Source organism: Tarenaya hassleriana, unplaced genomic scaffold (assembly GCF_000463585.1).
Source record: "Tarenaya hassleriana unplaced genomic scaffold, ASM46358v1 Cleome3, whole genome shotgun sequence".
NCBI classification, from domain to species: Eukaryota; Viridiplantae; Streptophyta; class Magnoliopsida; order Brassicales; family Cleomaceae; genus Tarenaya; species Tarenaya hassleriana.
This window is the reverse complement of record NW_010966177.1, coordinates 1,926,324-1,939,222: the sequence shown is the minus strand read 5'-3', so window position 1 is coordinate 1,939,222 and position 12,899 is coordinate 1,926,324. Positions and strand designations below refer to the sequence as shown.

General features: G+C 41.0%; 3 protein-coding genes across 4 annotated transcripts; 1 reads left to right on the top strand and 2 right to left on the bottom strand.

Annotated features, from left to right (window-relative positions):
* The first annotated feature begins 1,421 nt into the window (after positions 1-1,421).
* On the top strand, positions 1,422-6,965 carry LOC104818777 (chloride channel protein CLC-d). Of its 2 annotated transcripts, none has more exons than XM_010548507.2 (23): positions 1,422-1,750; positions 1,819-1,891; positions 1,973-2,194; positions 2,283-2,329; positions 2,423-2,521; positions 2,633-2,707; positions 2,825-2,913; positions 3,135-3,275; positions 3,373-3,443; positions 3,529-3,608; positions 3,739-3,888; positions 4,185-4,244; positions 4,357-4,431; positions 4,678-4,829; positions 4,989-5,124; positions 5,196-5,327; positions 5,453-5,530; positions 5,616-5,671; positions 5,771-5,851; positions 5,958-6,114; positions 6,202-6,303; positions 6,395-6,439; positions 6,607-6,965. In XM_010548507.2, exons 1-23 carry the CDS (start codon positions 1,571-1,573, stop codon positions 6,619-6,621), a joined length of 2,316 nt encoding a protein of 771 aa, XP_010546809.1. In that variant the 5' UTR covers positions 1,422-1,570; the 3' UTR covers positions 6,622-6,965. The 2 variants fall into 2 exon arrangements, with proteins under 2 accessions (XP_010546809.1, XP_010546808.1); XM_010548506.2 differs by having other exon boundaries at positions 1,423-1,750; positions 6,395-6,444.
* Positions 6,966-7,099: 134 nt separating this feature from the next.
* Positions 7,100-8,478, bottom strand: LOC104818776 (mavicyanin). Its single transcript, XM_010548505.2, has 2 exons — positions 8,243-8,478; positions 7,100-7,661 (listed from the first exon to the last, which is right to left on the bottom strand). The coding sequence occupies exons 1-2, from the start codon at positions 8,412-8,414 to the stop codon at positions 7,252-7,254; spliced, it is 582 nt and encodes a 193-aa protein (XP_010546807.1). The 5' UTR covers positions 8,415-8,478; the 3' UTR covers positions 7,100-7,251.
* Positions 8,479-9,161: 683 nt separating this feature from the next.
* Positions 9,162-12,318, bottom strand: LOC104818775 (sugar transport protein 13). The gene is made up of 4 exons (XM_010548504.1): positions 12,051-12,318; positions 11,482-11,932; positions 10,576-10,867; positions 9,162-10,027 (listed from the first exon to the last, which is right to left on the bottom strand). The coding sequence occupies exons 1-4, from the start codon at positions 12,184-12,186 to the stop codon at positions 9,290-9,292; spliced, it is 1,617 nt and encodes a 538-aa protein (XP_010546806.1). The 5' UTR covers positions 12,187-12,318; the 3' UTR covers positions 9,162-9,289.
* Positions 12,319-12,899: the final 581 nt, after the last annotated feature.

Sequence of the window (12,899 nt, the reverse complement as noted above, 5' to 3'; positions counted from 1 at the left end):
GCAATGACGTACAATGGCCCCTTGGATCGCACCATGCAATTCCTCCATCGAAGAGACGTTACTTCCTCCGTCGACGGATTCTGCCGCCGGAAAACCGCTCCAGCAGGATAGAACACCGGAGTGGCTCGGCGATGACCTCATCGATGAAGGGGGAGCTCGCGGGGTAAATTTCCCGTTTCGGGCGCCGAAGGTTCCCAGAGAAGAAAACCGACAACCCTCGGGCGACGGAGACGGCGGATACACGTCCGCCGGAATATTTATTGCTCGGGAAATCAACGGCGTCGGGCGACTTATGCAGACGCCGTTCACGTCTCATCTCCTCTCTCGCTGATCTTTTTTTTTTTTTTTTGTTACAGAGCCGAAAAAAAAGATGGTCAGCTCGGAGCCCTCTTCTCATGCATGCATATAAAAAATAAATTTTAAATAATGACAATAAAGATAGGAATACAGTGGACCGTCTGAATAATCAATTGCTGATAGCCTTTCTAGATTCATCTGCACTTTTTTATCATTTATAAACCCTTCGTTTTGACCGTAAAAGGGATTTGATTAATCTGTCAACGAGAACTTTGGTTTTTAAGCTTTCTATCATTAATTTTTGTTAAAACTAAGTTTGATTGTAGGGCCATTACTAATTTTCACGTCATTGATTCAATAAATTAGGGGGGGAAATCCAAAATTAATTTATAAGCTACTCTCTAAAAAAAATCAATGAAAAATCCAGATAGATGAAAGATCTAAATATTTATAATAAAAAATATAAAAAAGGTTATAGATATAAGTACTTTTTCTAATTTTATATTTTGAATTCTCGTTTTCCTGCGATTTTGTTAATAATTTTTCAATCCAAAATAACTATATTGATAACACTCTGATTCAGTCAGTGTCTCCAAAGCCTCCTCTTCATTCCGCGGCTTCCAAACCTTCTTTATCTTCCAGAGTGTTTCGCTACACCCGACTGACTTTCAGATTTCAATAGAAGGTTGGGTTCCACACAAAACCCATTGTTTCAGCTCGAGTTTTTTGACATATAAAATTTGAAATAAATGTTATGATCGCCATTGTGTCTTAATATCTATAATTTTCATGTTAGTTTTATCTTTTCAAATATATATTTCTTCTGTCATCGTTAATTTCACAACTTATAAAATTGTATATATTTGTTTTAGTTTTAATTTCAGATTTTGTTGTTTTAGAAAAAATAAATAAATATTTGTTTTGTGTATAAGATTTCAGGCTGATTTTCATCCTATTCGAAATTTCGAATTCGATTGTTATTTACAAAAGACGTATTTCTGAAAAAAATCAATTTTTAAAAAAAATTATTTTCATTAGATACGATTTATTTCAGGATTATCGTAAGAACAAACATTAATAATTAATTACTGGATCCAGTCGTAATTAAGAAGGGCAAGTCCAATTACAAGGAATAAATAAAGCTCCTCAGGAATCGAATCATCATCATCATCGATCAAACTCGGCAATGGTGAAGCTAATGAATTTGAGACCCGTTTGAATCCTCCGGCGCTCAAATCGATTCCCAAATTCACTGGAGCGCTAGGGTTTGATTATGTTGTCGAATCATCTTCAGAACGGGATCGGATCCGCCAAGCATATCTGGTCTCGTATCCCGGAATTCGACGATTCCGCCGCCGACGGCGTCGAGCAGCTTAGTTCCAGCCGCGATGGAGACGGCGTTGAGAGCCTCGACTACGAGGTTGTCGAGAACTACGCTTACCGAGAAGAGCAGGTAAGTCTCTCTCTCTCTCTTTCTCCCTGTTGTTTCATTCTGCTCTGCTGATTGTATTCGGTCTTCAGGCGCAGCGAGGAAAGCTCTATGTTGGGTACTATGTCGCCGTCAAATGGTTTTTCTCTTTGCTCATCGGGATAGGTATGTGTCTTTGTGTGCTCTGCGTCATCTTTCAGTTTTCGGATCGAAGATTTGGGTTTGATTCTTGTCGATTCGTCTTAGGTACTGGATTGGCAGCTGTTTTCATCAATCTCTCAGTCGAGAATTTTGCCGGATGGAAATTTGCCCTCACGTTTTCCATCATCCAGAAGTCGTATTTTGCTGGCTTTATCGTTTATGTATTCATCAATCTCGCACTAGTCTTCTCTTCTGCGTATATCATTACCCAATTTGCTCCTGCTGCGGCCGGCTCTGGTATTCCTGAGATTAAGGGTTATCTGAATGGTAAGTCTACTTGTCTGATCGAATTTGGCTTATAGTTTATGCTTCCTATATTTTTCTATCTTTGATTTTCTTGCATTTGACTGTGCAGGAATTGATATTCATGGGATCCTGCTCTTTAGAACCCTCATTGGAAAGGTGCATAGAACTTTAGTGGAGGATAATGTTATTGTTTGAAACTCATATTTTTATATCTTGGATATGCATTTTTATAGCTATTTCTGTTAGTAGATATTTGGAAGCATCGGTTCTGTTGGCGGTGGCTTAGCATTGGGAAAAGAAGGTCCTCTTGTACATACAGGTGCCTGCATCGCGTCCTTGCTTGGTCAGGTAAGGATCCATCGGCATGAAAATGGAGATTGAATGCTGCATTTCATGATACTCATTGGTGTCTTTTCATCGGGTTTCTGTATTTCTTCCCATTGTTTTCTGTGTTTTCAGGGTGGATCTACGAAATATCATCTGAATTCTCGTTGGCCGCAGCTTTTCAAGAGTGACAGAGATCGACGAGATCTTGTGAGTGCCTTGATGCTTCTTGTTAAGAATTGTATCCGCTCTTTCAGCTGTAAAAGATGCAGTGAAAGTTTTCTTTTAGATAAGCTTATGGTTCCACTTTTTCTGGTGCCCTGAAAGGTCACTTGTGGATGTGCAGCTGGAGTTGCCGCTGCTTTTAGAGCTCCAGTTGGTGGAGTGTTATTTGCACTAGAGGAGGTCACTTCTTGGTAAGCTCTTTTCCTCACCACATGTTTAGAAGTAGTAAGAATTCTGTCTTGTTTCCGATTAAAAAAAAACAACTTAGGAATTTTGTCTGTCTATTTTAGTACTATTTCTTCCCCAGTTGCTGTGGCCGCACAACAATGCATTTATCCTTGGGATATCGTAGTTAATGTGATTCTCAGTAAACAATATGTCCATTTAGATTAATCTGCTCGTGCTCTTGAAGGTGGAGAAGTCAACTCATGTGGCGTGTCTTTTTCACTTCAGCCGTGGTAGCTGTTGTGGTTCGAACTGCAATGGGATGGTGCAAGAGTGGAAAATGTGGCCACTTTGGTGCAGGTGGTTTCATCATATGGGACGTATCTGAGTAAGGGCCTTAATTTCTCTTAGGTCTCTGATGCTAAATAGCTTGATCATGCATGCTGGAATTTACTCAAACATGCCTTTCTCTCCCTTTCTTGCAGTGGCCAAGATGACTACTACTTCAAGGAGTTATTGCCGATGGCTGTAATTGGAGTTATCGGAGGCCTTCTTGGTTAGGCTCTTTTTTTTTTAAATAGCTTTGAATCCATTTATCATTCTGTGGCACTTTCATTTCCCATGGTATTTTACTCCTCTAGGGGCATTGTTCAACCAACTTACCCTCTATATAACATCTTGGCGTCGGAATTCTTTGCACAAGAAAGGCAATCGGGTTAAGGTAATCTTCAGTGAGCTACTATCTTAAATTTTCATTTTTATGGGTTTGGCTCTGCGTATTTTTGTCTTTTTGGTCTGATAAGCTCATTGCTGGCTTTAAGCAACTGCGGATGAAATTGTTACTTTTTCAGATAATTGAAGCATGCATCATCTCCTGTATAACTTCAGCGATCTCATTTGGGTTACCCCTCCTAAGGAGGTGTAGCCCATGCCCTGAAGCAGATCCTGGTTCTGGTATTGAATGTCCACGGCCTCCAGGAATGTATGGGAATTATGTAAATGTAAGACACCTTGACAGAGGTCAATTACAATTGCGACTCTGGCATATGGATGTTCTTTGAGCTTGCGGTGCTCATTGATGATACTAGCCATTGTTAATTATGCTTAATGAACTGTTAACTACTCATGAGAATACTTACATCATGTACTGACTTGATGTTTTCTTAAGCAACCTGTGTACTGACCAGATGTTTTCTTAAGAAACCTGAATAAACAATTCCTGGAACTTCAGCAATGCCATTGTACCTGACAAGCTTTCTGACTTTGCATTCTTGTTGGTTTTTCTCGATAATCACAGTTCTACTGCAAGACAGAAAAGGAATACAATGATCTTGCAACAATTTTCTTCAATACTCAGGTTTTTCCCCTTTTCCTGAAGGAATATCGTAGTTTTTTCCTCTTTTACTTTCTTGTATCTGGTTTCTGCTAGTTGTTTTTTATTGGATCCTTTCTTCTTGTTTTGGTGACAGGATGATGCCATACGGAATTTGTTTAGCGCCAATACAATGCATGAGTTTAGTGCTCAGAGTCTGTTGACTTTTTTGGTACGGAATTCTTCCAGTTGGGTTGTTCTTAAAAGAATCTGTCCAAAATCTAAAGTCCGCATGCAAATATATATTCATAGCGTTTGAGTTTCAGTGTACTGTAAGCATGTTAGCAAGAGGATAAGAGATTTGCCGATATGATTTTAAAAGTGGTTTTCCACCACTTTATTTCTTCTTGGAATTTGTTTCTTGTCAATAGTCTCCAAATATTATTCATCCGTCCTTTTTAAAAAAAAAATTGTGCAGGCTATGTTTTACACGTTAGCAGTGGTGACATTCGGAACTGCTGTTCCTGCTGGTCAGTTTGTTCCAGGAATAATGATAGGATCAACTTATGGACGCCTTGTTGGCATGTTTGTCGTCAGGTTTTACAAGAAGCTCAACATAGAGGAGGGAACGTGAGTCTCTTTCTGTAGTAATTTGTTCCCCTTGTTTTTTTTTTCTGTAGGACTTGGAACTTATTGTGGTAGCAGCATTTCTTGCTTTGATTTACCCGCTGAGCTTCTTATTTATTCTTTTATCAAATTCTGAAGCAAAAGTAACTCTTTGAACCTTAGTTATGCCTTGCTGGGAGCTGCTTCTTTTCTTGGTGGCTCAATGAGGATGACAGTATCTTTATGTGTTATCATGGTTGAAATCACAAACAACCTGAAACTTCTGCCTCTTATAATGCTGGTTCTTCTGATCTCAAAGGTATGCATTATAAGAGCATCATTTGTCATCTTGATTTCCACCAGTATGCACTTCATCTGATCAGTTTTTAGGCTGTTGGTGATGCTTTCAATGAGGGATTATATGAAGTACAAGCACGGCTGAGGGGCATTCCATTACTGGAATCCAGACCCAAGTACCAAATGCGGCAAATGACTGCAAAGGAAGCATGCAAAACTCAGAAGGTAGCTATAGTATCTCCTCAACTAGAGGGAATGGAGCTGTTTCCTGTTAATGGACAAATAGATGGTCTTTGACACATGTTCGATATCTTACACAACATAACTGCTTTCTTGTTGTGTTCTTGAAGGTCATTTCCTTGCCTCGAGTTGTCAAGGTTGCAGATGTTTATTCTATTTTGCGCACCAATACACACAACGGATTTCCTGTAAATTTACTCTCTCCCTCTGGTATTTGAGTTGTGACTTATAGTGCTTAGTATTGATTTTTTGTACGTGTTGACATTGTACTAGGTAATTGATCACACAAGAAGCGGCGAAACACTTGTCATTGGCTTAGTCCTTCGTAGGTATGTGAGTTTTAGTGTATCTACATAAACGTTTCTAACTTGCAAGGGTTTCGTCATCTGTTAGGAGATATGAATTCTGAGTTTGGTTCACCATTGCAGTCATTTGCTTGTTCTCCTTCAATCAAAGGTTGATTTTCAGCACAGTCCTTTGCCTTGTGATCCAAGTTCAAGATCTATCAGGTAAAATGGTTTTCATATTTATTTAGTTTTTTTTTTTTACATTCTAAGTGCTGCACCTGAGGAGTTGTACTTTGTCTAACAAATAGTTGAATATGCTTTCCTCCAGGCACAATTTTAGCGAGTTTGCTAAACCCGTTTCAAGTAAAGGGATAAACATAGATGATATACATCTAACTACAGATGATTTAGAGATGTACATAGATCTTGCTCCATTTTTAAATCCATCTCCATATGTTGTTTCTGAAGACATGTCACTGACAAAGGTGATAAACTCTGTCTATGATTATTGTTTAGAAAGCGATATGTTGAGAAGCAGCTCTTTAATATCCCCAAATGGGTTGTTGATTCAGGTGTACAACCTTTTCCGGCAACTCGGGTTGAGGCATCTATTTGTCGTCCCCCGTCCTTCTCGTGTGATAGGTTTGATCACCAGAAAAGATTTGCTAATTGAGGTATTCATTCTGAAGTTCAGTAGATGCAATACTCTGTTTTCATGACGGAAATTTGAACTAAATGGCAATTATCGTTGTGATTTTGACGCAGGAAAACGGGGAATCTTCCTCAATGGAGCTCCAACAGGCAACTAGTGTAAGGTCTCTAGCTACCCATACTTATGTCTTGATACTGTAGTCAATGTTCTTGGACGAAACCTCGTCGGCATTTAGGTTATGGTGTTATCAGTTCGCGTCCTTTTCTGCTTTTAGATCTTCCGGCCATCCCTTAATGCCCCTCTGTCTCGTTTTTTCCCCTCGCAGAGCTCAGTACGGTGAGAGAGGAATGTGGACAAGAAACTCAGACACGACACGTCCGCTCCTAAACGATCTGATAGGCTAAATGGACACAACATAGAAAGCAGTTGAATATGTTCACTGTCCTAATCTTCTCCAAAGGTAATATTTTTTTGCCGTTTTGAGTCTGGAGTTTTCCCCCTCAAACCCCCGTACAAAGGATGATGATGTTAAGATAGGATTGGTGTTGTTTATTAGCTGTCTATTTGTGTGGATGAACAGAATATAGGCGATTATTGTTGTAACATACAGATTTTTTTTTTTCTTATTTTGGACCGACTGTACAATCTTTAATTCTTTGGCAATCAAAGTAAAAAATCCACCCTGATCTGATCTATTGACTAATTAATTAAGCTTCTCTCTCCAATGCTGTCTGAAATCATCAGTTTCCTTTCTTGGTCCGTAAGGTAAATTTGGACAAAGCAATTGGCACAGGACAAAGACGCCCTATTTGCTTTTCATAACCACAGATCATATCTTTTATTGGTAAAGCATCTCTACACTTGAAAACATCATAATACTGTGATCAAAGTGAAAGGAGAAAGAAACGGTACAAAAACAAATAACGTAAAGCCTTCTTGCATGAAGAAGCTCTGTGCGCAACTCCGTGTCCTAAAACGCAAAATCCCCGACAAGAATCGCAGCCACCACACTGACGGCGGCCATGGCCGCAACCGCAGAAGCAGCAGCGGTGGGGAGAGAAGGGGCAAGATTAGGCGAAGGGCCGGGGACACCCGAGGCGGGGACTGTGGGGGAGAGAGAGGAGGCTGACGTGGACGGTGGCTCGGGAGATGACGTGGGTGGTGATGACGTGGATAGGTTGATGACGTGGATGTCGACCTTCTGGCCGGCCTGGCAGTGGCCGGGGACGCCGCAGAAGAAGAAGTGGTGGCCGTGGTTGGTGAGAGTGATGGAGTCATTGCCGGTGGTGAAAGTGGAGAGTGGGTTCGATGTGTTGCAGTTTCTGTACATTGGGTGCGTCACTCTCATCACGTTGTGGAACTGTGGGTTGTACTCAAACACTGTTTTCAAAAACACCACATATTATATATATTGCATTGGGTCAGAATTTTGTGGATTTATAGACATGTATCTACACAATGCTTTTGTCTAAATGGGTCAACTCCTAGACAGGAAGAAAGTCAATGAACATGAACACAAGTTGGGTGCCAAACACATATACCATGAGATTTGATGAAAAACAATTGTTTTTTTTCACAGTATTATCACAAGATCTTTCAGGAAAGAACTTAATGACGGGTTCTTGGTGTTATCTAATATAAATAATGATGAGATTTTTTCATAAATTATCTTATTTGGTAACCTCAAGTATAAGACGGTCATTTGAATTCACTTTCCACCAAGGAAACAAATGCGGAGACAACACTTTCCCCTGTCGGGGTCCACGTTTCCGTCACAAAGAAACAGAGAGAGAGAGAGAGAGAGAGAGAGAGAGAGGGAGAATAGGTTTCAAGAACCAAGAACCCTTTGCTCTCAAACTCCGAAGTAATGTGTTGATAATGTTTCTGGACTTGTAATTAAGAAATTTGAATTGGATTTTAAGAGAAAAGAAAAAAGGAGAAGAAGAAGACTGGAAACTAACAGATGGTGTCGCCGATTTGGAAGTTCTTGGAAGAGGCCCAAAGCTTGTAGTCGACGTTGCCAATGGTGGTCCATCCAGCCGAGTCACCCACTCTGTGAATCGCCCCTTGGCTCAGCCCAAACTCCATACTCACCGCCGCCATTAACATCGCCACCACCCCCACTAACTCCATTCTTCCTCTTCTTCTTCTTCTTCTTCTTCTTCTTCTTCTTCTTCTTCTTCTTCTTCCTCTTCTTCTTCTTCTTCTTCTTCTTCTTCTTCTTCTTCTTCTTCTTCTTCTTCTTCTTCTTCTTCTTCTTCTTCTTCTTCTTCTTCTTCTTCTCTCAAGGCGTATAGAGTGAGACTCTCTCTCTCTCTCTATGTATCTGAATGCCTCCTGGAGGTGTGTATATATATGTATGTATGTATGTGTAATAATTATGAAGGTAGTTGGTTTAATGTGGAGACGGAAGGAAAAGCAAATACAGAAAAAGATTGGTTACTTGTTTATTGGTGGATACATTTGTAATCTTAACATAAAATAAATATGATGAAAGCCCGGGGGGGGGGGGAGAGAAAATAAATAGATATATTTGATAACCTGTCTCTCATAATTGCCATTGAAACACTTGCAAGGAAAGAAAGAAAGCAAAATCTACTTCTCCATCACTCTTCCTCCATGCTTGTTGGTACAATTGGTGGTATGGTATAGTGTATGTGTATGGCCATGCTTTTTTAACTAATTCCACTTTTCCCACAACTTTTTTCTCCATTAATAAAAAATAAATTCTATTTAGTTCATATTATATTTGTTAATTCTAATCAGAAAGTGTTATGCACTATTTTTTCTTTGAATTTTGTTCCTTTACTACAAAAGCAAACAATGTATTTGAATTTTCTTTTTAATTTAAAATTTTATCAGATTTTCGACCAAACTACAAAGATTCGAACTTGTTTTGATCCATTTAATCTTGGATAATGTATTTGTATTTTGTTGATGTAATTGTTTCGACTGGTTAAAAGAGAGAAGAATATTACATTACACGAATTATACTCAGGGACTCAGCTTCACAAATCCAAACCCAATCCCAGCTGTATATTTACCACAGAGGAATGGTCGGAGCCTTTCGTGTTGCCGTTGCTGCTCTTCTTTCCGTTAACTTCACCGTTAATGGCGTAATCATCCATAAACCTAGCCCAGAACCAATGCTTCTTCCACACTCTCTCTGTCATCTCCTCAATCGGCACGTTCTTCGTCTCCGGAAGCAGAAACTGCACGAAAACCGACATCACCAGAACCCACGACGAGAAGAAGAGGAAGATTCCGTACTTGAAATGGCACAGCATCGACAGGAAGGCTTGAGCTATGACGAACGTGAAGAGCAAGTTGATGCAGACCGTGACGCTCTGGCCGGCGGACCGAGTCTCGAGAGGGAAGGTCTCGCTGGGGATGAGCCACCCGAGAGGGCCCCAAGACCAGGCAAAGGCTGAGACGAACGTGCAGATCAAGACCACGACCAGGATGGCGAAACTTTTGTGCAGATCTTCGGAATGGTCTTTCACCTTGATGCCGAGGATGATGGCGATGACGACCTGAGATAAGAACATCTGAACACCGGCCTCAAGGAGAAGCATTCGCCGGCCGACTTTGTCAACGGAGTAGATAGAGACGACGGTGGAAAGCACATTCACTGCGCCGGTGACCACAGCGGAGTAGAGAGCGGCGTCGTTGCCAAAACCGAGCGTGTTGAATAGGACAGGAGCGTAGAACATGATGGCGTTTATGCCCGTGAATTGCTGGAATATCTGCACTTCATACAAAGCATGTAAAGGAAATTGCAGCTGAGTAAACACCAAGATGATATTTTAAAGTAGAAATGGAGAGCGCTGTTCTCTGTTTTAGATAGATTCGGTTCGTTTTTACTGAATATTTTAGGGTTTTTCGATCTTGATTGAGAACTAATGGTGATTAAGGCATAGAGTAGATCTAATCGCGCTTCAAAGTTAAAGGAGACACCACTCCTATTGTTACCCGAGAATCCTTGAATCCCAATCCGAGACAATGGCGCAAAATCAAACTGAAAATTTCAGGATTTCAATCTCCGAATCATAATCGAAACCTTGTGATCGATTTTATAATTTCAGGGCATTCAAGTCCTCAATAGCGACTCAAATTGAGCAGAGAGAAAGGCTCTGAATCCCGATCGAGCGAGGAATCAGTACTAACTAAATTTCCCTCTACTCATCTTCAAATGACGCAGATTTCAGAACCAGACACTCACACACAGAGAACTAAAGAGAACGAATCGAGATAGAATTGCAGAGAAGAGAAAGATAGAGAGTGAGTGACGAACCTGCAACGCGACGGCGATGACGAGCTGAGGCCGATTTCTTCGTCTGAGGAGGTTTCTAAAAGGATGCTTGACCTCTTTGGCGAGACGACTGGCTTGGAGGAGATCGGCAAACTCAGCTTCGACGTTGTCGGTGCCTCGGATGCGGCGAAGGATGGCCTTACCTTCGTCGAGGCGACCGCGTTCGACGAGGCTGTTGGGCGTGTCGGTGACGAAAAGAGCTCCGACGGTCAGGAGCACCGCCGGAATCCCGGCGAGCCCTAGCGACAGCCTCCATCCCCACCCTCCCTTTATCCTGTAATTCCCGCCAATACAGCAAAAAAAAACGTCATTTACTTAAAAAAAAAAAACAAAACATATTGGGCTTGCAAATAATAAAAAAGGCCTTAGGGCCCTTATATTTGGGCCTATGAATAATGTATAAGTCGCTAAAGCCCATCGGGCTTTTTGCTTTTGTGTAACTCAAACTGACTCGATGATGATAATTCAAAAGTCAACGCAGAGATTAAAAATGGAAGAGAAGCGATGACGTAAAGGATTAATTAATCCAATGAATTAAGAGTGTATAGAGTCCACGAATCGACGTAGGCACGTGGACGAATCGACGTAGGCACGTGGACGATATTTCCTAACTACTTGCTGTAGTCAGCAAAGTGGACCATTAAGAAAAAATCGATTAGAAAAATGTATTAACATAATATAAAAACAAAAATGTAAAAATCCCCCAACGGACGTTAAAAGTTTCTATTTCTTATCTGGAAAATATTAACCCCCCAAAAAAAAAAAATTATTTCCACAACAGTGGAAACGATCTATCGTATCATAATTATCGCCACCGGATAATATAGTTTTTCAAAAAAAAAGAAGAAGAAAAGGAAGACGGGGAGATAAAAAAAAAACGATACGTACTTGGCGGTGCCATAGTTGACGAGACTGGCGAAGAGGATACCAATGGTGACATTAAGCTGAAAGAGAATATTAAGACCACCTCGGATTCTGGTCGGAGCAATCTCCGACAAGAACAGAGGCACCGCCTGGTTCGCAAACCCTACGCCGCATCCGAGCAAGATCCGGCCGATGATGAGCATGGCTAGGTCCTGAGCTGCCGTGTTCAGCACGACACCTATGATAAAGAACACTCCCGCTATCAGCATCGTCAGCCTTCGTCCCAGCCTCCTCGTCGTGTACGAGGCGAAGAACGTGGCCGTCAGGCCGGCGAGGTAGAGAGACGAAGTGAAGAGCTGAAGCCCCTGGTTGTCGTATTTGCAGTAGTTGCTGTTTATGTCTGCTCCTTCTTGTGTTCTTCTGTATACCACCGGGAAAAACTTCTTCAGGAAATCCGGCATCGATGTCACCCCCCCTGCAGGAAAAAAACCCGGGTTTCAATCACGAAAATGTGTCCGGTGATTCCAAGAAAACTGTTTGTATTGTGTTGCAAGACTAACGTCGAGATCGAGATCGAGAGAGAGAGAGATTACCGGAAACTCCGACGTCATAACCGAACATGAGGCCACCGGTGGCAGCCATGATGCAAGAAATGATGACGACGGGAGTGATCTTGGCCTCGAACTCCACTCCAGTGGCCGGAGCCGCCGCAAACCCTCCTGCCGGCATTTTTTCCGACGGTAAAACTCTTCTGACAAGTTGAAACTATTGAGACAAATTATCTTTGTGTGGGTGTTGTTTGTCTGTAAGAGAAGACGAGACTTGTTTTTCGGAAGTTGAAGTGAAATGAAAGTGTATGTTTTGGATTTATAAACAAAGACGAAGGGGCAAAGACTATGGACTTAAAGAGGAGCCGAGCCAACGGGATATCCACACGTCCGATGTGTGATCACATGTTGGGAGTCATCGGTCAACAGACGTTACCTTCGTTGAATTTTAAATTTTATTTAATTCCGTTTTTTTATAACCTATTATTATTAATATTATCTTTTTATCTTCGTTGAATTTTATACTCATGCGGAGAATCTCGTGGCGAATCAAATTTTAATATGAACACTAAGACGTTCACCTAATGCATCATACGGTTTTTGTCTAGTAGTTGCAAGGTTGATACGTTTGCATTTGCGGAAATGTGAAATCGTTGTTTGTCGAATTTAGACAGAGATTATGGTATACGTCCATGGAATGAGGTCACATAGCAAATTACGTGTATAACCCATCTATTTCTAAGTGCAATTTTTGGGGTAACGTGCCAAACGTGACATATTATCACATCACATGTATTATTATATGCATGTTTCAGTATTTCACGTGTGAACAATAATTACCAGAATGGGTTTATAAAATTAAAAATAGATGGGATGCTTTGGGAAATGAGTGTA